This window comes from Ornithodoros turicata, chromosome 3 (genome assembly GCF_037126465.1).
Source record: "Ornithodoros turicata isolate Travis chromosome 3, ASM3712646v1, whole genome shotgun sequence".
Taxonomy (NCBI): Eukaryota; Metazoa; Arthropoda; class Arachnida; order Ixodida; family Argasidae; genus Ornithodoros; species Ornithodoros turicata.
Genome location: NC_088203.1, coordinates 87,782,572 through 87,808,225, shown reverse-complemented (window position 1 = coordinate 87,808,225; position 25,654 = coordinate 87,782,572). Strand labels below are relative to the sequence as shown.

At 46.9% G+C, this 25,654-nt stretch overlaps 2 protein-coding genes across 5 annotated transcripts in view; one reads left to right on the top strand and one right to left on the bottom strand.

Annotated features, from left to right (window-relative positions):
• Positions 1-25,654, bottom strand: part of LOC135388771 (uncharacterized) — a 250,406-nt gene that overhangs the window by 4,207 nt on the left and 220,545 nt on the right. For all 4 annotated transcript variants that reach the window (XM_064618552.1, XM_064618553.1, XM_064618555.1 and 1 more), the window contains 9 exons: positions 20,198-20,332; positions 14,350-14,642; positions 13,251-13,457; positions 12,402-12,752; positions 11,969-12,136; positions 4,824-5,031; positions 3,834-3,987; positions 2,730-2,849; positions 863-1,075 (listed from right to left, as the gene is read on the bottom strand). In XM_064618552.1, coding sequence (XP_064474622.1) covers positions 889-1,075; positions 2,730-2,849; positions 3,834-3,987; positions 4,824-5,031; positions 11,969-12,136; positions 12,402-12,752; positions 13,251-13,457; positions 14,350-14,642; positions 20,198-20,332 — 1,823 coding nt within the window. In that variant the 3' untranslated portion in view covers positions 863-888. The remainder of the gene's footprint in view (positions 1-862; positions 1,076-2,729; positions 2,850-3,833; positions 3,988-4,823; positions 5,032-11,968; positions 12,137-12,401; positions 12,753-13,250; positions 13,458-14,349; positions 14,643-20,197; positions 20,333-25,654) is intronic.
• LOC135387694 (uncharacterized) lies at positions 16,994-19,539 on the top strand. Its single transcript, XM_064616793.1, has 4 exons — positions 16,994-17,362; positions 17,470-17,686; positions 19,002-19,266; positions 19,332-19,539. Exons 1-4 carry the CDS (start codon positions 16,994-16,996, stop codon positions 19,537-19,539), a joined length of 1,059 nt encoding a protein of 352 aa, XP_064472863.1.

The following is a 25,654-nucleotide window of genomic DNA, read 5'->3' as shown; positions in this document are numbered from 1 at the left end:
ACACTTGGGAGATTTTGTAATGAGCAGATATGTCAAGTGTTGCATTACCGTTGGACTGTAACCATTAACCTCTATTATACCGGATGTTTCACGAAGTCCCCCGGCTGAATAATTCCTGAACAGGTGGTGCTATCGAAAAGCTACCCACTAAACGTCCTGAAATGATCCCGAAGATTGGATGTTGATTTAGAAGTTCAGAATACAGGCATATTTTCGATGCTAATTATATTTTTGCACCCCTATAACAACGTTCAACAGCATACAGCAAGAAACTAATGCAGCAAGGGTAATTTTTAACAGTCGTACCAAAGTGGCAACACACAAAAATTATTCAACTGAATTTTCAAAGCAAAAACTGCCAACATGGTCTAAGCTTGGCAGAAGTGCAAAGTCTATATCTTCCGTTTCCCTGTGCCATAGTACCCATAAACGTGGTTGGGAAGGCCAACAAGCGCTCTGATATCACCTGTAATACCTCCATGTAGAATAGAACACACAAAAATACATGTCTACATGTGCTTCCCTGCCGGAACTAGAAGACATGATATCGTTGAATTATCTCCACAATTTATCATCCACTTCATAAACTTTTGTCCAGCAGTGTACCCTTCTACTTCATTGACGTGATCACGGCCTGCGACTTTGCAGAAGTTCATAGATGCATAACGATATTCTGATATCACGATCAGACTTCGGGTTCCCACTAATCTCGTAATGAACGGGCTCGACTGTATCCTAAAGTGTCAAGCTAGACTTTTAACGATCCTTTCCCCTCTGCCATGCTTCCTCCCGAACCAGTGGCATTAAAAGTAAAGGGTGCTTGACGTTTTGTACAGGTTAGCTGAGAGCGGAGAAACCTTACCGGAGAGTTAGAACAAAAGAACCACCTCAGAGTAGCTGGTCTATAACTGGGTAGAGGAGGGACATGTGCTCAGCGCCCTTGATGGGCAACTTATTGACCGAGTAATGGTGGATCATCTCAGGGATGCTCTCAAACGGCTTGCTGAACTGGCCCAGAATAAATTTCCCGTCGTTGTTATGCACTATCTTCATGTGCATAAAGCCACGTGCGCTCCTGCACAAAACAACATGCCAAAGCAAAGTGAGATCAAGCATCTCATTGATGCACCATTTTTATATTGGAATACTGCATTACACCTCAAGATACTGGCTAAATCAAGTAGGATCGCGTGATGAAAAAAAAATGCGAGCACTAGCAGTGACACAAATGGCATAAAGACAGCTCCAGCTTCAGCAGACTTAACATGTTGGTTACCATTATGAGGAGTTGTGTACTACATGCAGCACACTTGTCTGGAATATTTGTTCAATGGTACAGTAACCCAGTAATGTTCAAGGGTACAGTATTGGCTTGAATGCCCAAAGGAGCTGTACCATTATTGTGTTTGAGTGTGTGCAGTATGGCGCACGAGTCTATTAGCAAGAAGAAACAATCTTGCAACATCTAGAGATTTCAGACTGGATAAACTGACAGCTGCCGGTTTCAGACAAGTATGTCACAAGGAGTACTTAGGTTCCTTTTGTTCACGAGATCTGTGAAGGCTTTGTTGCACCATTAGAGTTTTAGTGCATCGTACGCTATCGCCTATGCGTACATAAGAGATAGCGTTGGTGGTCCTGCTCACGCGCATACATAAAGAGAGCTTCGCGCATTGTGCAGAACTACCACGGTTTCCCTTACGTAAGCAAATGCGATAGCGTACAACTCACTAAAACTTTCCATTGACATGAACTTGCATTGTTTGCATCCACCAGTATTGTCTGATGACTTCACATAACATGTCACCTGCTAGGAGCTGGCACCGTTTGTACTTGGTATGTGTAATAATAATAATAATAATAATACACGTAGTACTCTTTACTTCACCAATCACTTGGTGGGAACAGGAAAAAAGCTACGAGCTTGATGAGTCCCGATCCCCCTTTCCACTTGAGAATCATAAGCAACTTCACAACAAATACTGTGATCATTCTATATCATACTGGAACTGAGGTTTTTAACACCAAGCATCCCGCAGGACATTTTCCGCTATTTGGAGTGGTCATTTTGTGTAATTGCGGTGAAGGTAAGTTGGCTGAAGTGTATATTATTTATGACAGATGATCAACACACTGAAAGTTTTGGAGTTTCGCTCATCCAAATTTTTTCTCAGTTTATGCGACTGCGAGTTAACCTGGGTTTACTGTACTGCAAAGACTCTTAATGTTCCCAAGACCCTAAATTTTGAAAATTTCAAGGATGTGAAAAAACGTGGAGCAATAACTGACACTTCAACAGATATTCTGTTATTGCAAAATCTGTTTTCACAGTTGGTTGTTCGACTACTTTGTAGCAGAAGCATGTGTGATGCCAGCTATGCAAGCATATGTGCTGTGACATGTTTGTCAAATGTGTTACGGTCTGATCAAGAATTAAGCCAGTGAAGACACGAATTTTCGCATCCAGAGCTTTCGAAAAATGTACAAGTTGAGTTGCTGCGAATATGTGCCTTGCGGCGATTGAGTGAAAAATTCGTGCCGCAGTGTTCAAGAGCCTTACAGTCTTGTATTTTCTGTCAGTCCTTAACTCATTCATTTTAGGCGACGTCAGACGATGCTAGTTTTCCAGGAGAAATCAATGTTTACACATATGTACCACTTATCTGCTTTCACCAGAGTCACGAAGTGAGAAGAAAAGCTTAATATGACAATGCGGTGCTGATACTTACTTCAGGGAGAGAGAGTAATCATGCTTGGAACTTTCGCTGTTACGGACAAGGTAACTGCCTTCTTTCAGAACCCTCAGTAGGTTCTCTGCGTCTAGACGACTAATCGATCCGTGGTACCACCTGCAAACGAAGCTTAGAACTGAGCAGAGTTTCACTTTCTAATAAGTGTTGCAATCCAAGATAAGGTAGCTACAACAAATGATGCATCAAAGAGTCACAAAACAAGGGAACTACCTGATATGTATTTGTTTACGCCGGTACCTCAAATGCCGACAAACGGGCATTAGAGAAGGCGGGAGAAAAAGAACAAAAGTGATACGAGACCTAGTATTTTTCAACATCCTAAGGCAAAGCAATCTTGATGTATGGCATTCAGATTTTTCAATTTTTATGTTTGCAAAGGTCTGAATACTTTTTTCGGTTTCTTTCAGTGCATATGCATGTGGTGTCCTTTCAGTACAAGATCATGTGCTCTTGATCTTGCTTTCTTTTTTGACCACTGGTCAGGTACACTAGTTGAAACAAATACACATATGATGGCATTCAGGAATGTGTCGTGTGGGGGATACCATATTCCCCATGACAGCATGATCCTATAAACACCACCACTGTGATGTTCTCACATGACAGTAGTATATGTACTGCGATTATGCTACTGTCATATGATCAGATGACAACCTGCAAACTATGTGACTGAGCCTACAATGTGAAATTGTTTGTTTGCAAGAAATTGTTTGTTTATTTGTCAAAGCTGATATACACAATACGCAACAAAGGACACAAAAACAAGCAAGCAAAAGGTTCAGGCAGGGGAGTTGTCAAGCTCATTTGCAGCCTGAGTAACCAAAAATATAGAGTTTCCTAACTAAATTATTAACCACAGTGCAATCCTGTTAATTCCCGTCAAAGTTGTGTATTTGAATAGAGGGAGACGAATGATTTTATCGAACAAAATTGCTCAGACGTGCAGGATTATGCACCCGCCTGGAAGCGCCCGGCGACGAGCACCCCAGGCGGTATCTGAGATGAAACACCAATTAAGTGCGCTAGAAAGCAAATATATAAGCGGTGATTATGGCTCTGCACTGCTAACAACGCACTTACCCTTGTTTTTCAAGAGGAACACTGGGGTCCACTTTTTCACCAATGACGCTGAGCGCGGCGCAACCAAAGTTAAGGGTCAAGTTGTGCCGCGAGCGTTTTGGAGAATTAGATGCATTTAGGTTGAGATTCAAGTTGAGCAAGGGTCTTGCAGGTCCTGCAAACGTGGAGCAAAATATCATTACCGTAACATCTCATATCGGCCATGAACAGATATTGTGCTGTCGGACTTGTAAAAGCTTTCAACTCCATTCTGCATTACAATGGTTCTCTCTATGCTTATCAAAACTAAGCTTTTGAAGAGGTCTGCTAAAATACAGAAAATAAATACTTGAAATTAATTGTGTAGCACAAGAAGTAGACATTAGGCATAGCATGACATTCCACTACACAATGTGGAACGCACTCTATCGTTTAACTTAAACATGTGAAGAAGATTTGCCTGCATTCCCGGCTGAGTCATTGATCCCACAAAAAGCTCAGCAGGCTTTAAAATTGACATCATGCACTTAAATGGGCCCCAAAGTGTAAAAATTTCTCCTCGAGGAATGAAAAATGCCGTTACCTTGACACCAACACAAAAGGAACTGGACTCATCCGTCGCGTCGTTCAAGACTTGCGCGCAAACGGGACAACAGTTTGCACCTTCCATCATCTCTCCTCCTCTAGATGCACGACCATGCGGAGGGGCCTCCCATTGGTTTCCTCAAACGATTTGCCCAATCATCGCGGGGATCGTTTGAGGAGACCAATGGGAGGATGCTCCACATAGTCTACTTCTTAGGAAGAGGGAAAGTATACATTGCAGTTCCTTTCACTCATAAACCATGATCGACACAACGGATGAGTGCCGTTCCTTTGGTATCGGTGTCAAGGTAACAGCATCTTTCATTCCGCATGGAGAAATTAGTGCCCATTCAGATGTCAGTTCATTCAGTTGGACAAACATCTGGGATGCAATGCTCAGCAGGACACGAAACAATAGCTGCTAACCCGAGGGTCTGGACTGAGGTGACGCCTCTGCTGCCAGTGAAGTGTTTGAAGAAGAAGAGGATGTTGTTGCGACTGAAGGACTGGCTGGAAGTTGGACGACCGAGGACGGCGTAGAGAGGGCCAAACCAACCACAGGTTCGGGTGACACTAGTTGCTGAGCATGGGATGCGGCTGGAGGTGTTTGCACCTTTGTGCGATGGTCAGGAACCTAAAAATTTTGAGGTAACAGAATCATGCACTGCATACATACCTACATGTGCGTTTCATCACATATTGAAATGCACAATATTTACTCGCATGATCAACACTTTTTCACCCAAAAACATAGCACCATAAAGGTTGCGCGTTAACTAAGAGAGGGAAAAGGTGGAACACCGTTTTGTTCTGGAAACCTAGAGACGACAGGTGTTTTCTGGTTGTCGCTTAATTCAAGGTCTATATCCATACGCGGATCATCATTAGAGTTCCAGTTTTTGGATTGATCCAAAAAGATCCCCAAAAAATACAATGGTAAAAGTTGGAGCAATTAGGATGTATCCGACAAACTTCTCCTTTGGGGCTTCCAGCGACCGATAGCTAGTTTATTTTGTAGTTTATTTTTTTACATATTGGGAGAGTCTGAAAATTCGGAGTTTCTCGTCGTTTACTTTTTACAGGTGAATTAATATCTTAAATTCGGAGAAAAAGCGACAGCTGTGAAAGCCTGTACTCACAGAAAGAATGAGAAGCCCCCTTGCAAGAACGCGTACTGTTATGTGGCAGTAGTATTTGCAGACAACAACATACCTGCCAACCTGACGATCTCCAACTTCGGGAGACTCCCTCACCGTAAAGGGGGGGGGGGAGCGTTAGCATTCTGCACTCGAAATAGCATTGCCACTGTATTGCGACTCCTCTTCGTCATAAGTAGCCAAGACAGATCCAGTGTAGGCGTAACACTTTATTCGAGTAATGCCTCAAAGTATGAGTCGACGTAGTGGGATTCCACTCCGTAAATCCCATCCGGAGTAGAGCCCAACCCGTCTTTTTCCCTACCACTGCACCGAGCGGCAGAGACACAAGTCAAGGAACACTTGTTTTACTGAGCCACAATCGTCAGTGCCTTATCTCCCTTCGCCAATAAGCGCGCTCAGCGCCCCCTCTTTTTGTCTTCTTGTTCATGTTCTTTTTAAAAACATTATGCTCGCGCCATGTAACGTAACAACAGAGCTCATTATCATCGTCGTTGACATCTGCTGCTACATGGACCCCTGCTAGAGACATGCGGAGAGCTGTCTGCCCAGGTGATGCTCTTGTGCAGACGACAGGTGGGCAGGACAGGAGACTGGGTCAAATAGGGGTCCATGTGGGGTAGGCAACTGTCTGGGATGTCGGTAGAGGAAACAGTCTTCCACGAATGCTAGTTTAAGCCTGTCCGTGCTGACACTGTCCTCCCATCCATTGATGGAAATATGGAAGGTCTTCTCAGTCTGCTGCAGGACGGGATACGGATCAAAGTAGGGGGAACAGAGGGACTTCCTGATGGCGTCGGTGTGCAGAAGACGTGGGATGCTGTGCTGAGGTCCTGGGGAACATAAGGCTGGCGGGTCGAACTCGAATGGGTAGGCATGACGCGAAGACTCGCAAAGGTATGGTGGAGGCGGTCCAGACACAGTGGAGAAGCGAGGGTCAATGTGCCAGGCGTGAAGAACTCGGTAGAAAGGCGGAGCGCACCCATACACCATTTCGGAGAAGCTGCAGCCCTAGATCGGTCTTGAGGGCAGCTCTGAGACCAAGGAGCACGAGAGGGAGTTTGTCCACCCAGTGGGCTCGATCTTCATGCACAGTGAGTGCTGCTTTAAGGTGGTGGTGGACTACGTCGTATCTGGCATCAGGAGGCTTGAACGAACCGAGCGGGGTAATGGAGTGGAAATGCTTCTTCAACCATTGGCTAGCAAGGCAAATGTGAACCAAGGTGCGAACGTCTGTAGTCATAAAAGGCCAGACGTAGCGCTCGGAGATAAGCTTCTGGGTGGCCTTGATACCAGGATGCGGTAGGCTGTGAAGGGAAGAATAGATGGCCCGACAGGACACCGGGGGAACGAAAGGCCTAGGGCGGCCGGTGGAGGTGTCGCAACAAAGCTTCAGGTCGGAGCCAGGAAGAGGGACATCTTGCAGCTTCAGTGAGCAAGGCTGGCGTGCACAGAAATGCTTGTGGTCTTCATCGAGGACTTGGGCGGAAGCGAGCGCCTCAGGAAATATGGCTTGCAATAGCGATGCCAAGGTTGAGACGTGGATCAAGTTGTCAGCGGGGGAGTTCTGCAGCCCTTGACGTGCTGGATTTACGTGCAGAATTCGGCCAGGAAAGCAAGATGTCGAATTTCACGGGGGAGTGCCAGCTGCTGGCAGAACGAAAGGCGTAGGTCAGGGGCTTGAGGTCCATGAGTATGGTGAAGTTACGACCTTCAAGAAAATGTCGGAAATGGCGAACGGCAAGGTAAGTGGCAAGAAGCTCTCTGCCAAAACAGCTGTACTGCTAATCTGTAGGCTTGAGGCCCTTTGAAAAGAAGGTGGTAGGGTGCAAGGAGTTGTTGAACTGCTGCTAGAGCATGGCACCAACAGCGGTACCAGGGGCACCAACCATGAGTACGGTAGGCGCACCATACTTCGGATTGCAAAGCAACGTGACGCTAGAGATGTTGGCCTTAATCTTCTGGAAGGCGGCATGAGCTTCAGGGGTCCAAGCTAAGGACTTTGCACGGGGTGACAGCTTCCAAAGAAGAGCTTCGAGCGGACGAAGAGTGGCGGCGTAGTGAGGTATGAAACACCGCTAGAAATTTACCAGGCCAAGAAAGCGGCGGAGCTGCCGGATGGTTTGAGGCTGGGGAAAGTTGGTGATGGCCTCAACTTTACTTGAAAGGGGAGCAATGCAAATTCTTTGGTAACTCTGGTGCAGAGGAACCCTGTCGAATCAACGCCGAACTCGCACTTCTGCACATTAACGACTACATCGTGGTCGGCCAACCGGGAAAACAAGAGCCAGAGATGTTGGACGTGATCCTCCAGAGTGGCACTGCCCACAAGCAGGTCGTCAGTGTATGCAAAGACAAAGGGAAGACCATGAGTCACAGAGTCTATAAAACGCTGAATGGTTTGAGACACATTTCGGTGACCAAAGGCATGTGCGGGAAACTCAAACAGGCCGAATGGGGGTCGTAATGGCAGTTTTCTTGATGTCCTCGGGGGCTACAGGAATTTGGTGGTATGCCTTCATCAAGTCAAATTTTCTGAAAGTGGTGGTGCCATGGAGATTGACGGTGAAATCCTGCAGACGCTGTAGCGGATAGTGATCCGGAACTGTGACCAGGTTCAAAGCGTGATAGTCTACGCAGGGACGCCAGTCCCCGGTTTTCTTGGGCACCCTGTGTAGGGCGGAAGACCAATTGCTGGAGGAGGGTCTAGCCACACCAATTGCGAGCATGTGCTATGACTCCGCCCAAGCAATCTTCAGCTTCTCAGGGCCCAGTCAACGAGCCCGAGCGAACACGGGTGGTCTCACTGTGATGGATTACATCATGGGCTACAGGACGGTTCCAGTCGGGTGGTTGAGTAAGACTGGTAAACTCCTGGAGGAGGCAGCATAGAGAGAAAGCAAGGGGGCAGCGTTACAGCGACGACAGAGATGGTCAAGAATGCCGCAGCAAGAACTGGCACGTGTCGAGGTATCGAGGAGCCTCTTGCGTGAATGATCGACAGTAAGGTCGAAACGCTGCAGGAAATCTGCTCCCAAAATGGCTTGCATAACACTGCCTACGAGAATGAGCGAGGGAAAACTGCGCCGTAAGCCAGAGTTAAGGTCAAGAAGTCGCTGGCATACACTGGAATGGCCGTGGAATGGCTTGAAATGAAAGATGGGTGACCTTCGGCGATCACAGGCAGTGGGAGGTAGAACGCTGACCTCGGCGTCCATGTCGACCATAAAGCACGTCTTGCTGACATGGTCGGTGATGTAGAAGAGGTGACTGGGTCTGAACGTTGGAACAGGGGTGCTGCTGGTCGCCGTCAGCGCGCGCTCGGCACGTTTCCCTACCATCCACAAGGCCATGTACATCGCTCGGCATGGTTGCCAAAGCGGTCATGATACCAGCACAGGGGTGCAGAAGAGGTGTCGCCGGTTGCTGGAGAAGGGTAACGGCGACGTGCTCGGTAGGAACGACTTTGGAAACGGCGGCTGCGAGGGAAGGTGTGCTGTCTGCATCTCCCTGGAGCGGGAGAAAGTGCCGCTACACATTCGCGGAGGTCGGAGACCTCCTGGGAGAGGGTATACAAGCGCGCGGCTAGCGAATCTTGAGGCGCTGTGTAGGAAGGCAGGCGAGGCGTACAGCGTGAAGGAGCTTCAGCAAAAGAAGCAACGCCTGGGCCAACAACCATCATAATTTTGTCAGCCTACTGTTCCAAATCTTGAAGAGGCACGCTTGAGGCCCGGGCCAAAATCATCTGTGCCTGGGGTGGAAGCCGTTGGAAGAACAACTCCCCGAGGTCAACGCTTACGCGCGGTTCTCAAGCAAGGATTCCACTGACCGCAGTAGGGACGGGCGGCCATCTCCGAGTTCTTCAGCAGTAAGCAATTGCTGGAGAAAACTACGCTCGGACATGGAGGTACGCTCGATGATCGCAGACTTGAGCCGAGCATAAGCCTCTTCTGCGGGAGGAGATGGAAGAACATCAGACGCCTCCATAGCGATGTCCAGCAGGACAGCTGCAACGATGTGGCGGTACATGGACAGCTGAGAAGACATGCCGGCCAGCTGGAACTGAGCCTTGAATAAACAACAACAAATAAAGAACTTGAATAAACCATATGTTTGGGTTGCGTGGCCAAAACGAAGGGAGGCGGAGAGCGACATGGCCCATGGAGTGGTGCGGTTGATGCGGTGGCAGGGAATGAGGAGGCATGTCGCTTGCCTGCCTGTTGCCGAGCTCTTGAACTCCAGGGTTCGGGTCACCAATGACGCGTAGACACATCAGAGAAGACCTAACACTTTATTCGAGTAACGCCTCCAAGTCTGAGTTGACGTCCACGAGCGATGTTCTTTTCAAACTCATTATGGTGGCGTCGTGTGACCTAACAGCGTAGCTGATCGTCATCGTCATTGACGTTTGCTGCTACACCACTATCGGTAGAGCTGTGACACACTAGTGTTGCTTTCGTCAACCACAATTGCAAAGACGCATCGTCTCAGGCTCTTCAACATTGCATTTTGCGCAGCTGCAGGCATTTTACCAATGATGGCAGTGGTCTTCGTCCGTGGGCACCTGTAGTGCTTCACTTCGTCATATTTTGGGAACATCTTCTGGAACAGCGGTCACATGTGGTCGCTTACGCTAGCTGGTTGTGCTCAACCAGAAAACCAGTGAAAAGGCGAAGGGCGAAATAGCTCGTCGTTGCTGGTCACACACGAGTGGGTCAAGCTGGTTGTCACGATTATAGTCAAAAAAGGAAAGAATCGGCTGGAAAACAGCAGCTTCCAATTCGAGTGAATTCGGGTGTTAAATTGCTAGAATTATGTGCCAAGTACAAATCGTGTTTATCAGGCTTCTTATACATATCACAAATGTAAAAATAAAACAGCTTCCAAACTAAGTAATAACACTGTCTGCGACAAAATGAGGACGGTGTTAAAAGGTCTGTGGCATTTCAAACACGCATTGAATGGAATAGTAATTCAAACCTGCATGGTAATGCAGACCTGCACATGAATTAAAGTACTACTTCACTTAAAGTGACGCTGTCACAAGTCTTCACGTGAGAAACGCTTGCGTTTTCGTTTCGGCGTCGAAGTAGGAGAAAAGAGCATCGGAGTATCGAAGATTCATCGGCAATTCTGCTTGCCTTTGGCTCCTGACTCCGTCCTTTTCAGAACTATCTAAGTTGCTACTAAGTTCCTTGGCGCTGGGAGTTATTTCAGCCACGGGGAAGTACAGCCATGCCGAACGAGCGCAACAGACGTGAAACTGCCGGAAGCCACGCGCGCCGCAACGTTTTTCCGACGATTTTACGACGCGAGCGCGCTCGGCGTGCGTATGACTTCGGAAAACCGAGTTTTTTATGACGCGCGGAGACTGTACGCCGGAATCTGTCGGCTACTGATATTCGAACGTGAACACTTGTGGTCAACGACTGTGGCAACATTGGCGCGCGTCACTCGCTCTATCCGCGTCCCATGCGGGTGCGCGTACCATGCATACGGGTGGTCATCCGCGGGCGTTTCTTGGCCGCGCGTACAAGGTCACGGCGTGCACGCGACGTTTTGACGTTTGGGAAACGTTCCATGCGTTTCGCCCTCACGGCTGTCGCCTCCTTCCGTCGGTGATCTCCCACTGCCGCTGTCGTGCACTGTGGTGCCGCCGCCGCGAGACAAAATGTCCCCCGGTTCGGGGAGAAATCGGATTTTACCCGAATCACTAAATATACGGTTCGGGGGGTAAATTCGGGGAAGAATCGGTTAAAACCCCAAAAACCTCAGAGCATATCTATAAGTATGGGCAGGGTGTGTCACAGTCTTCTGCACTTCCTATCAACCCGGCCCTGGGCACACCACATGATGTGGAAGCAAAACCCTCAGGATGGGGTCCGAGGGTGGTTCAAGCATGGGGAGTAACGTATCGCCAGCCAGGTGGAAGAAAAACGAAATGGAAGCACTGACTTGGAGCACTGCACGTGTTCAGGCTTACTCGAAAGCCCGCGACCGCCCCGAGTAATGTGTTCTTTTTGGGTGGCCTGTGCCAGGCTCGGGGGTGACTTTATGGGCCCGTGCATTGCCGGTCCTAGATCGGAATCGAGCCTGTGTTACCGCACTATTAGGTAGCCACGGTGAACTTTTACAGCAGGCTACACTGGACCAGGCTGGGCCGGGCCGGGTAGCCTTGAAACTTTTCAGGCTCGTGCCCGGCCCGGGCCAGGTACGGAGCCGTCAGGCTTGGTCCGGAAGGGTAAATAAATTAAAGAAAGGCCGGGCCACGGCCCAAGAACGCGGCCCGTGCAGTGCTCTAAGCACGGTGCCATTGGGATGCTGGCTTATAGTGATTATCGCGGGGAATGTTGAATTTTGGAGTTTAAGAGGTACATAAGCAATGCCCACTTTCACAGCAGCCAGGGTTTCTACCTGAGGTGGACTTTCTCCTTTCTTGAGCCGAGGCAGATCCCAAGGGTGATCGTAGTCCCCTTCTGGACGCGTGTCTGAGTGTGGACTTTGAATGTGTAGCACATGCTTTTCCTCTAGTCTTCGAGGGCTATCCGAAACATCGCTGTCCGTCGCAGAAACTACAAGTGGCTAAAAGAAAAAGATCTATTATGAGCAGGACAGAGTGAACAATGGTTGAACGTACAACAATGAGTGAACAACATTCACTGGTTCTTGGCCTAAAATCTTCCTCGTGGTTCTAGTCTCGAGGGCGAAATTTATTTTAGGTTTTTGTTCAGTCTTGTATGACCTCTTACTTATCACTCTTAGTGAAGTATAAGCGAAAATTATGAGACAATTTCACGCTTTCTTTTCCTTACATTCTCTCCATAATAGAGAAAAGGATACAGTGTACCTTAAAACCAACCCCATTGAGAACAGTTGGAGGTGCGACGGCTACGAGCCGCCCTCTTTTCTCTTCTGGCTTCCGAGGGCTGTCTGCAGAGGACGTCGAGAGGCTGTCAGCCGATGGTGAGGCTCTAAAAAGGGCTCCGTTCTGCAAGGGCCCGCTGTGGGGAGGCGGGGCATGACGACCTCGCTTCTCCTCGGGTTTCCGCGGGCTGTTGTCCGAGGACGATGTAGACACGTTGTCAGACGATGTCGCCTTGAACCCGTTCACCAGGACGGGTGGACGTTCCCCAGACGACCCTTCACTGTCCTTCCTATGACCATGGCGGCTTCGACGCAATGGCTCTGATGGAAGTACCTGAAGAGTGCAAGTCACAGTTTTTTTTCTCTCCCTCTCTCTCTTAGAGTAGATAGTCCACGTAGGCACCTAAAAAACTTTCCGGCTGCTTACATCATACATCAGCGGCTACATTGCTCTCTGCGCCAGAGATGCTTGTCCTTTCTCACATGGATACATTGATGCAGGTTGATATATGTTAAAGCCAACGAGCTCTGAAGGTCGCATAGCAATAAGATGACAGTTGTGGCTTTAATTTCGCAAAAGTCATCACGTTCACTGCATACAATGCTGCCCTGTACAATAAAACCTAGGACTTCATGTCTGGTTTGTATATTGAATTTTTTTTGCAAACATGAGAAGTGGGCTCACTTCACAAAATGCATCCTGTGACTGCCTCTGAAATTTACTGTCATCTCGCGGGTTCCATGGAGACAGAGGGTAGCACTCAACCTTCCTACATCGGAAACATCCGTAGAGTTGCAATGGGTACCACGAGGTATTCGAATTCTGCTGTACCTTGACACCAGCATGGATGGGCCTCTTGACAGCGAAAGATGGGTTTTCTGTGAGTGGGGACTGGGGTGGTGGCAGGGGCTGGTTTTGGTAAATGGCCTTCTCTGCTTGTCTGGCAGCGGCCCCACTGGCCCGTGTCGCTGGCACAGGAGCGTTATTCCCGCTGCTTCCGCGGGGCGCTGGGGTCGGTACAGACGACCCTCCACTGCCCTGAAAAGGCAATCACCCCATGCAAACATGCACATTTTGTACTACAACTACAGCATCGCTTAAAAGAAGACATAAACGGCGTCATCCAGTCTAACGGGCCTTAAACTGCAGAAGTGCCACTACTGATGCAAATGCCAACAATGGAAGTGACAGTAGCACCGAAACCTTCATATCCAGATGAATATGCTGGGGCGCAACCGTCCCAAGGGTCCTCCACCTCAGCTACAGTTGAATGTACTTCAGTACATGTAATGGTTTCATACTTCAGAACAAAGACTAAGAACACCTAACTGAAAAATCAGTTCAGGGGAAAAAGCAGACTATAACCGTGCCCATAATGCAGTGTGCGAGTGTGTCAACGCAAGTAGCGGAAAGTAACTTGCAGCCATTGCAACACTGATTTTTCAGTATCTACACAGTGAAAAAATACTCCTGTGAAGCTTGCGGCGGCTGTAATTACTGCTCAAGGACATTTATTTATTTATTTATTTTTCTGACGCACAGTACGTTAAGTATTATGCGTTCTTCTACAAGAGCCCTCGTCGTAGCTGACGTGCAGCACACAGAACTCCTCGCATTTCTTCATTTCTTCCCTAAAGGCTAAACCACATGGAGCAACAACTAGCACGATTTTCGCGTTGCGCGACGGGCCAGCGACGCCACTATCTCTTTCCTCCGCGACGTCGCGACTGACAGCCTGTCTCAGACATGGACGTCTCTTTCTTTCCTCCATGCTGTCAGATTTGTGGAGTTCACACAGACATAAGTATTTCCTGCACAATATTATACACGAATGCTTGAAGGAATACCCAAATCAGCTAGCCTTGGTGTTTCACCCGCCGGTTTAGCTCTAAGGACAAACATTAGGACATGAGAACTGGCCGACGCCTACTTGATGAGGGGGTGGCCTAGGGCCAACATCTTGCGTCTTTCGGTGCCCCTGTTGCTGACTGGAAGAGGGTGCTGGGTGCAAGGGTCCAGCGCGGAGCCCATGAGGGGTGCCCAGAATGCCGTCGTCCCTTTGCTTGATGCGGGAATCGAACGCTGTTTCATAGATGTGCCTTTGTCGAGCCATCTCGTCGGCTTGGCCCTCTAGGGGAGGACGTCTTGCACCTCGAGGAGCAGGTGCGTCCCCCGTGCACTGTTCGTCCGTTCCTGGCTCCTCCGGACATGGCTCTGATGGTGCTGAGAACGAACACACACCAAGCATGTAGGTCGCACCAAAAAGTCAAAGACAACCGCTCCCAACACCCAACCCTGCTATATGGGAGGCGTGTGGTGAAACCAGTCGCGATTAGCTCTCTGCATTGGACAGCCGTCTTCGGTGTCACTATCAAGCCTCAAATTTCAGGCCTCAATTTTTCACTCTGCCTTTCTGACGCAAGAGTACGGAGCATGGTAAAGCCTTGTTGCACTGTCGCCACTCATTGTTCGCAAGTGACATCTTGACACATGGATAGCCCCAACGATTTCTAGCGGTAGGCTCTAATAACGTACATGATCTGTTTGCAACTGAACAGTATTCTAACCAGTGCAAGTGGTTGTACTACTATTTCTAGTAGGACAACGTCCCTGAGGGAACACTAGCACATGTCGACGCCCGAAACGAGCCCCAACGGCCACATCCAGAAATAGATGTCCACTGGACATCTCTCGTGGCTGCTTCGAGGATTGTCCAAATTAGGTCCAGGATGGGGTGTCACATGGAGCATCTCTCCCGAGATATAGAGACACACGCGTTGGTGTACCACTGCGCGCGAACGACGTTTAGTGGACCTACCAAAACGTCCCAAACGAAAATCAGTAAAAGCGGTAAGAAACACAGCTATTATATTGATTGTGAGTTAATGCTCCAAGCAATTCTTCACTTCCGTGTTGTTTGTGTATGTAATTAAATTAATCGTGGACACGTCACGCTTCCATTTCGCGTCAGAGGCGAACAGCCCAGTAAACCAGAGACGTCCCCTGAACATCCATGTCATATCCTGACTCGGAGGTTGGAACGTCCCAGGGAACACGCCACAAATCCCATAGACATCATCTCTACGTCCAAGGGACAAAAAAATCTTCCCCTGTTGCACATTCCACGAACATCCCACAAACGTACAGTAGACGTCCGTGGGATATTGACAGCTTTGAGATCGAGACGACGCATGGATGTTTATTGGGAGCTTGAAGTTGCTTTTATCATCTTCAAATCATATTTTGAAACATTTTGCGAGAGTTGTGTGTGTGTGTGTTTAGGGGGCTGGTGTCGGCACCATTAACGGACCCGTAACTATAGAGAGTAGCCACCACATAACTATTTCATTCCCTGTTGCCCCACTGTACCCGTTTCTGGTAATTCCCATAACGGACACAGAGCGCGGTGGTTTAAATAAAGCAAACAGAGAAATGGAAAAGCTCACAGTCCAAAAAGCTTCAAAAGGTACTAGCATTCCCTTTCCAAGAGAAAACGAATACTATATTGCTTGTCGAGCGAACTTCCGCGAATTCGAGGGTACTCCCCGCCTCTGAAACAAAACGGATGGTGAGCTGTCTAAGTATAATCCGATTATGCACAAAAACAACAGTCAAATGACGAGTTGCGTGGTGTATTAACTCTGCAACAAGGTAACGCCCGTGTTTCTTACTGCTCTTGGTCTGAGACACTCAGTATAGGTTCATCGAAAGTCAAATTTGAGAGTGCCACAGAATTCCGCATCTCTGCCTCTTTGAAGATGCGGAATTCTGTGGCACTCTCAAATTTGACTTTCGATGAACCTATACTGAGTGTCTCAGACCAAGAGCAGTAAGAAAGCAGTGTCTGAGTGTCCTAGCATGGAAACAAAGCGCAATATTGGATCTCGAAGGCGCATCCCACGGTTACCTCGTGCCAGTCCATAACTCCATGACATCAACACATGCATCCACCATAGCACGAGGATGACAGCATACGATTTTTAGTTATTTGATTTTTACTTTTTTCATTTCACCGTGGCATCACAGTATTACTTACTACTGAGAGCGTCCGCTTATGAACGCGACATTGGATGAAGGGTACGCCTATCTTGAGTTGCTGGACTCAGAGTGAGTGAAAACTGAAGACATGTTCCTACATCCTATAAAAAATATTGCAAGATGTGGTCATCCCAACGACGTAAAATTACTTGTGTAGTGTGTACGCGTGACACCGAAGCAGCACTTGGGGAAAACAGGGTGCTGACAGAACCGGATGGCTGTCCTCCTGCAGCTTTATAACAGCCTTTCCATTACCGGAAACAGTAACAGAAACAAACGGCTGGTATCGGAAACGGATAACAGAAACGAAAGTATAGCGATACCAAAAATGGAAACGGTAACGAAAATACGTCCGCTACCCTTCCCTGGTTCTAATCGCCTGTATTTTTTCATGGTGAATGATTAATTAATTAGGGGCACTTAATTTCACCAACCATCACGAACTGTTATCTCGTGATACGTCACCAGTCACAAGAATTTCTCCTTCAAAAGAAGAGCATCGCCATTCCCTCCCCAGTGGGGTTGGTAACGGAACAATGACGACAACACTAATCTATCCACCTGCGTTTCCACAGGTTGGTTCTCACTATTCGTTATTTTGTAAGAGAAGCAATAACGTATGTTTGCTCCTGTTACCCTCCCCACAAACATGTTTTTATATATTGAACGAGTGTACAAATGTGATTGGTTTGCTACTGTTGTGTTCCGGCGATGTTGAGTCCAACCCTGGCCCTATGACTAAGGATCAGGAAACGCAGTTTAATAACATGATGGAGTTACTACAGAAACTAGATGACGGTCAAAGCACCTTACTCACGGAAGTTAAGTCACTACAACATGAACAACACGCGCTGAAATCGTCGGTCTCTCAGCTTGGGACAAGAGTTGCTTCTATAGAAACTGACGTATGTACAGTTCAACGGTCACTCTCTGACCTTCGCGAAGCTCAGAATAGGTTGACTGAGGTCCCAAGTACCAACCCTCCTAAAATCAAGGATTTATGATCCTGAAGGTCGCATGCGCCGAGATATATCTTGTTTTTTACGGAATACCTGATTCCGGCAATGAATCGTGGGCTGAATCGGAACAGAAAATAATAGAACTATGTTCTGATAAGCTAAGCATTAGTATCAATCCAGATGCTGTTGAAAGAGCCCACCGGCTAGGACGTTCCCACAATGGTAGGACCCGTCCGATTATACACTCTAAATCGTTTTACACCTTAAAGGGTGTAAATCAAAATGTTCATGGCGCACACCTTTTAAGGTGTATTTTAACACCCTCATGGCAATTGGAGTGTAAAGGGTGTAACGCCGAATAAAACTGCTGGGTTTGTGGCAATATGCTGGTAACTGTGTATTCACAATTACCAGCATATTGCGTATAATCACATTGAGGTCCATATGTATGCACATCAAGGTGATTAAATATGTGTGTAAACATGCACAGCTGACATATAGACAATCATGTATGGCATGGCATGGCAGCTGTGCATGGTAATGAAGCATGGCAGCTATATATAGCTTTTCGTGAAATTGTAGACCCTCTCATGAGCAGGCACCTCCCCCATATGCATGTTCATTACTTAGAACGTTGCATTTATTCGTTTCTTCAAGGCTTTGCAGTGTTGTATTCACAAATATCTAACCCCTGTAAAATGCATTACGTTGTTCATTATCCGCGACTCATCAGGATGTTTGGTCCTCTCCTATCTGTATGGTTGTACGCGTTTCGAAGGAAAACACTAGCATTTTAAAGATGTTGCTAGAAAAACTCGACATTTTAAGAACATAACCCTTTCATTAGCAAGATGACACCAATTTTATCAAATGCATGTGTGGTTGCAGCCCTTCATCAGAAATGCCACATCTACTGATGGTTCCAAGGAGATAATACTTCATCATGCCCCAGAAGCAATTCAGAGTTACATTCATGACCGTGATATTCACGCAGAATATATAGTCTATGTGAAAAGTGCAGTTGATAAGGATAACACATTTGCTGTTGGCTGTGTTGTTGCCAAAGAATCTTCCGCGGAGGACTTACCCGTGTTCGCTGAGATTGCAGGCATACATGTTATTAACTCTGATACCATTTTTCTCATACAAACATTACCTACAGCTGAGTATGATGAGCACTATCATGTATTTGTTCTGTCTTGCAATGAGGAGCAACGTGTTTTAGAAATATAAGCACTATCTCAACAGATCTTCTAAATCTGCATGCATTACCAGATGGTAGACGTGTTGTAAATCCAGGCCATGCACTTTTGTAATGTAACTTCCTGTTCCCTGTTGTAGTATATATTTACTTTTGTTCATGTGAACCAAAATAAACATACTCCCTTTCTACACCCAGGCGACACACTTATCACCATATTTCACCTGGGGGCGTAATACACCATTGTTACACCCTCAGGAACTTCCAAAACAAAGTTGTAGGGTGTGAAAGGGGTGTGATGTTTGTTAATACACCTATTTTACACACTTTAAAGGTGTGAAACGATTTAGAGTGTAGCTAAGTTTGCTTCGTTCAAACTAAAAGAGCGTATACTCTCATCATCATTCAAGTTAAAGGGAACGAATCTGTCTGTATCGGAAGACTTTGCTTCCTCTATACGGAATGCCCGAAAACATATGCTGACTTTCGGCCGCGCTCAGGCTTCTCCCTTCCGGCCTAGGTTCGATAACCTACTCATCGGTAACAAGTGCTTCGTGTACGATGAGACTCTTCGCTGTGTTCGCGAGACCTTCGAAGCTAGACGCACATCCACGACTTCCACAGCTACTTTACTGCCTAGTGCCGCTCCGTCTGGTCCCATATAGCTAAACTAGCCTAACATTTTTCAACGTCCTGTTAATGTTGTGCCCGCAGACAAGTGCTCGCCTTCAGTCAGGTCTCCTCCAAGCAGAAGTCCGGCCCTAACAGTCGTGGCGAGAGAAAACGTGAGGGGGAAGAGAACAAGGAAACACAAGGATCGGGATCGGAAGGTGGCCCTAGAAAGCTACGGCGTTTGACGGAATTCCGAAAGAGTAAGCCCATCCTTATGGGGGACGATTTGTCCCGTCGTGTCTGTCCGTAACACCGCCACCTATTCACTTCAAGAGACATCACATCAACGTCACCTGGACCTAGACAACGTGACAGACACGCCACAGCATCCTTTGCTCTCAACGTTCTGTCTGTCGTTCCCATCACCCATGGTGGATCCACGGTGGTGCGAGGCAATTGCGTCCGCGTCGAAAATTGTATGCGCATTCAACGTTCCTGTTTTCACGAACAGCGTGGCGGGAATAGCATCGTCAACGCAAGGATGCCGCATATCAAGTGCGAAGTTCCGCGGCGAGTTTGCCACTGCAAATACTGGTGCGATTGCAGTGAAATCAGTGAGTGCAGTGCAGTGAGTGCAGTGAGCGATCGCGGCGGGAACCGTGTTTTGTGAAAATGAAAAAAGCACCAAAAGCACCAAGCAAAATACTATGCAAACTAATAGCCCCCGTGTAAGAATTTTGTCAAGAACGAATCTTAGCGGCTCGGGCTTTTCTGGGTGCGTCTATTGCAATATCACTTCACCACACGATACCATTGCCTCAAACATTTTTCTTGCCCGCAGTTATCCATCATTTCGGATGAACCTGTCACAGGAGACAGCACGCGATGATCGTTTGAATAACTTCGGGTGTATACCGTCCCGCTGCTCGAAACTAAGCTCTTCAGGAGTAGAAGAGGACGTGATGTACCTTCATCCGTGTGTCGTGTCTGCCTGTCAGCCCCCTGGGCGTGGGAGGATGAATGCGGTGGCGGCTGGGGAGTTCCCTTTCGCTGTTGGCCGTCGCTGGACGAAACACTAGCGTGACTCGGAGAGGATGGTGTGCCTGAAATATAAGATACAGCCGCATTACAATCTCGACATCGAAACACTTATATTATGCACATATATATAGGTACATGTTGTGGGGGGCGAACCATTAGCACCAACATGCGTATTGCGACGGATTCAGTGTCCTGCAAACCGTGATTGTGGCCCCGAACCTTCCCGACATTATCCACGTACCGCAAGCTCTGCTGCATTGCATCTACACATCCCAAGTCCTAAGATATACTATCCAAGAAGCAGTCAGATAACATCGGGGCATCTGTTCAGTTCTCTCCAGAAGCCGTGTTCTTTTCAAACTGCCGCTTCTAACACGAGCGGACGGCGCGGAAAAAGCCGCCAAGGCACGGAAGTACATCCCTCTCTTCATGCATTATGGTAGCGCTGGTGATAGAGCACAGGCGGAGTCCAGGCAGGCGGCGGGCAACGCCTTGGAACGTCAAGTATAACATAGCGGCCCTTAATAATATGTGGTCTGGACTGTGTTATGAGCGGCCACCGACAACGCCAGGAATCCCATGAAAGGGGCGTCGTGAAGACCCTAAACAGACGCTTATTCGATGAGACCGGCCGTTCGAGACGCGCACAACGTAATGGCACGTCTGCAGGGAGTGTTTCCATCATGCATTGCCGCTAATGGCGCGTCTATTCTGTAAGATGGACCATGTCGAGCACACAGGCTCGGTAATGAGTCTCGAACGGAACGGAAAGAGTTATAGAAAAAGAAAAACAGAGATTCTAAACACAGCGTGGTGGAACGTCGAAGCTGTGTAGAGCAGGCTCAAAACTCGCTTGAAAAACAGAAGAACGCCAATGCTTGTATGCCTCGCTCTCACACGTGAATAGCAAAAAGCGATGCCTGCAGCAGTATTACAGCTTCGAAAAGGAGAGACCTGTGCCATGATGTAAGTACGCGGTAGTTTGGTTTCGGTTTTTATACGCTGCCATTTGATATTTACGCGACTAAGTATTCACATTGAAAAGGGGGAAATTTTTCTGGGATACGGTCAGTGACGTACATAGAAAGAACAGCGCCCATGGTAAGGAGTGTGATTGCGCGTTCAAGCCTCTGTCGCACATCTCTATAGGACAACGTTACTATTTTTTCAACCCGAAATGCACCTCAACCTCGTTAATCTTTTGAGAAAAAATTGTAGTCCATTAAAACACGAGGATAAAATATGATACGAAATTTACAGCTTAACCTTCCAAGCGTTCGCTGCCGCGAATCGGTCTGTAATGTCATTTCAGTTTCTTTTTTAAGTTTTTGTTCTTTCTGCTGTCAGTTCGCCCGGCCACATAATATTCACGCGGTATAAGAACATCAGGACCTAGATCGCGGTGGCAAATCAATCATTCACGTTCATTCACGGGTTCATTCACGTGACCTCACTGGCATGGGAGCGCCACTGTCGCTAGCTGATTTGGCTGAGGCTCGTGTTACAGATACGCGTTTATTCAGGTACCATTGTTTACTTTTAATGCGTTAGCATTAGAAGTGACAAAATGGAAAAAGCTGTATGCATGTGTGCGTGTATGAGATGGTGAAGCCTCACCGAGACAGAGGTATAAGTGGACATGTAAAGGGAAGCTAAGAGGGTAAATGTAAATGAAGGTAAATGTCATAAAACTGAATTATTTGAAGGTAACTAACCGTACGAGGTAATAGTAATTAATCGTAACTAGAGGTAATGAAAGCAAGAAAGTTGAGATTAAAGGTAATGAATGTAAGATATATGTAATTAACAGAAATATTAAATGAAATTAAAGGACGACGGAAGCGAAAATAAGCTGCAAAGCTGTTTGCCTCATATTGCGATGTGTACCAAAACAATCTGGAATTCGACTTAGATTTACGTATATTAGTTGAAATGCCGCCATAATCTCGATATAAAATTCGGCCGCGGAGCACTCTGAGCCCCTGGTGAGCGTCGCCGCGCCGCCGTAGCAGACCACGGAAGTGACGCACGTTGTCTCTCCTGTTGGAGTTCCTGACTTTCATTTCGCGGTTGGAGTGCGATCGGAGGTTGATTTTCGCGACAAGAAAAATTGCACACGCTTGTGAAGTCTTTCCTGCCTGTGCTACAGCATGTTGCCGACTTCCTTTCAGCAACGCGAGGACATAGTGTTCCTTGCACGAACGACACACGAATGGAGAGCACAAACATGGCGTCAAACATCGACTGACGTTTATTACAAAGACAACACTACCGAGGCTGGCCCCCAAAATCCATCCGAAGGAAGGTGATCTCATTCTCTCTAGGGGTGAGAGTCTTGCGGCTTACATTGCTTGCTGTCTTACCTTGCGTTCGGCCAAGATATGTTTCAGAACAAACACGCTCTACCAGTCTGTGGTTGTTTCAGTGGCCGTATTGGCCATTGGCGCTCGCCTGGCAATCGAGAGATGCGAAGTTCAAATTCCACCGATGTCTAACTTGTTTGATGACTGTCATATTTCAATTGTTTCCGAAAGACAGGAATCTCATTCTCGCCGCGAATCCGTCTATGCCTACTTGCAGACAGGTGAGTGCGCAGATATATTGTTGACGAATGGTTCAAAATACGTGTGACTTCTTGCGGTGTCCCGCAGTGGTCTATACTGGGACCTTTTCTATTTTTGGTCTATGTGAATGACCTGCCCAAGTACTTATCAACAGTTACAGCATTGTACGCAGATGACACAAACATTTTTGTTGAAGGCAATACTGCACCTGAGGTTATTACTAAGACCAACCTGGCTCTTAAAAAACTGTCTCTATGTCGCTGCAAGTCAGCTAAAAATTAATCTAACCAAGTCATGTTTCATGATTTTTCATCCACGGCAGAGGAAAATCGCAAATCACAGTTAGAATATTACTTGCTGAGATGCAACACTTCAGAAAGTCGACTCTGTTAAATTCCTGGGTGTACGTTTAGATTCTTGCCTCACTTGGTTTCCACATATTCTCCATGTGAGAAAGAAGATTTCACAGGGCTTATTTGCACTTGCTCGTTTAAGACACCTTGTGCCATTGAGTGTTTCTGTGTTAGTCCATCATGCGCTTATTCATAGTCACATTTCGTATTGTCTGGAAGCATACGGGGTTACCTACAAGACAAGTATTCAACCAATATTTCTTTTGCAAAAGAAGGCCTTGCGTACCATGATGGGACTCCCCGCATATGAGCCTTTTACATTTTGTTTTCCTTACTGAGCATTAGAAACATCTATTCCTTAATAAAATACAAATGTCTGTTACTTCTGTTTAAACTTTTGCACAACATGGTCAATTAATCATTAATTTCAGTTAATTATGCTGCAAGTCAGTACTGTTTCAGAAATAGTGAATTTTGTGTAACGCTTCCCCAGCCCTGCACAAATTATGGTCTACAGTTATTCTGTTACTTTGCGGGAAAGCATTGGAATAGTCTTCCGTCACAGATACGAGAAGTATCTAGTTTCGAGATGTTTAAGCGGCTGTTGTCGAATGTGTTGTGGTTGACTTTCTTGTTGTCTTCTTCTATTTATTCCTTCTCTGTAACGTTTATTGCTGTTTATGTATCTACGCTGAAACTGTCTCGGCAATGTTACTTCTGATCATATACTTATATATATATATTGTTGTGGAAAATGTGTTGTGTTTTTTCTAGGCGTATCAGATTATTAGTCATCACTGTAATTTTTACGGGGACCGCATTACAGGCTTGCCTAGCGGTCCCGCCTTATAATTTGTAATATATTGAATGTCTAAATAAAGCACTTATCTATCTATATAAAAAAAATCCAGAGGTGCTCATTAGCCTTGGCCTGTCAACGAAGTACATCAGGCTGAAAGAAGGAAGAGGAGCTGCCCCTTCTGTGTTTTCACGAAAACGGAAGGCACAAATCTTTACCTCCACTTTGCGTTTCGGCGCACGTCTGATTCCCGCTACGGGGAAAAAACGGAGACGAAGAAGCATAGGTACGAACCCATCTGTCATAGAATATATCGCCTTCAGACTTCCACGAGATCTCCGAATCGAACATCTTCAGGCGTTATTCGGAATTCGCCGTGTTTATCCCGTTCACCGGGCAGCCGCACATGGAGCTCGTGTTCGAGAGATATTTGACGGCACGCGCTCCACAGATTTCCCCGCAATGCTTTGCGGCATCAGGCGCGCTCCATGGGCGATCGTGTCGGGAGACGGCCTAGCGCGCTCGTAATCGTCAAAAATATGCCCATCTGTACAGCGTACTCGCAAAATACTAGTGGCACCATAATTCTACGTGATATTTACACCTTGTTCAGACCCTTTTTTGCAATGCACAAATTTCGCTTCCGTTGTCCTTTAAAAATTACCGAAGGTAACCGCAGGTTACTTGAGGTAATCCGGAGGCAGGTAATCGGTACCGGAGGCAGGTAAATTAAACGTAATTAAAGGTAACTAACGTCAATTAAACGGAAATTGAGAGTAATTAAAGCAAGTAAACGTAATTAAAGGGAATTAAACGAACTTCAAGATGATCTCACGTAGCCTATGCCCTGTGGTTGCCTTCGCTAATTAAAGAGTAATTGACAGTAACAGAGGTTCATTAAAGGTTAATTAAATGGACTTATATACAGTAATTGAAAGTGTCGAGCCGGAAGTCACGTATAGACAGGAAGTGGACAACTGGAAGTCGTGTTTTGACCGGAAAAGGCGCTTAATGCTAACGCATTACTCTCGCATTTACCGTTAAATCGCATTTGAATTTTTGTTCCTTCGTCAAGCTGATTATTATGATCGACATCAATCATTATAATCAATAAATAACTCATCATTTCCTGACCTGGTCACTTATCAAACCGTTCCAAAAGTTTCGTTCTCATTGTTGATCCTTGCCTACAGGGGCGAGCACTTTTCATTCTATAACTTTCCTTCTCTTGGGTGCTGCAATATTGCGTGCACAGGTGTTTTCCGCACATTTATTTTACGCTATCTAGCCTCTATTCAGAAAATAACAAATTACCGTACAATCAGAGTGTCGAAAAGTGGAGAATCCAGCGATACGCGCTGACGGTTAATGGAAGCAACATATACCGTCAGAGTGTGAGATAACAGGACGAGGAAGAGGATTACAGGAGCGGAGATTTCGGGTTCGTGACATTTCGCTGGCCAGCTCAGGACTGAAAACATTATCCCGCCAATGCTTTGAACCTATGAGCCTATGACCGTTTCGTGCCGTTTTGTTAGTAAATACACCGTTAATATGCGCGCAGGAGCAATCAAGTCCACGCGCGCAATTAGGCCTACGGTATGCGCCGAGGGACCACAGTTCGTGACAAACACCTGCCCCATTTCGCCAACGCATCAGCGGAGGCAG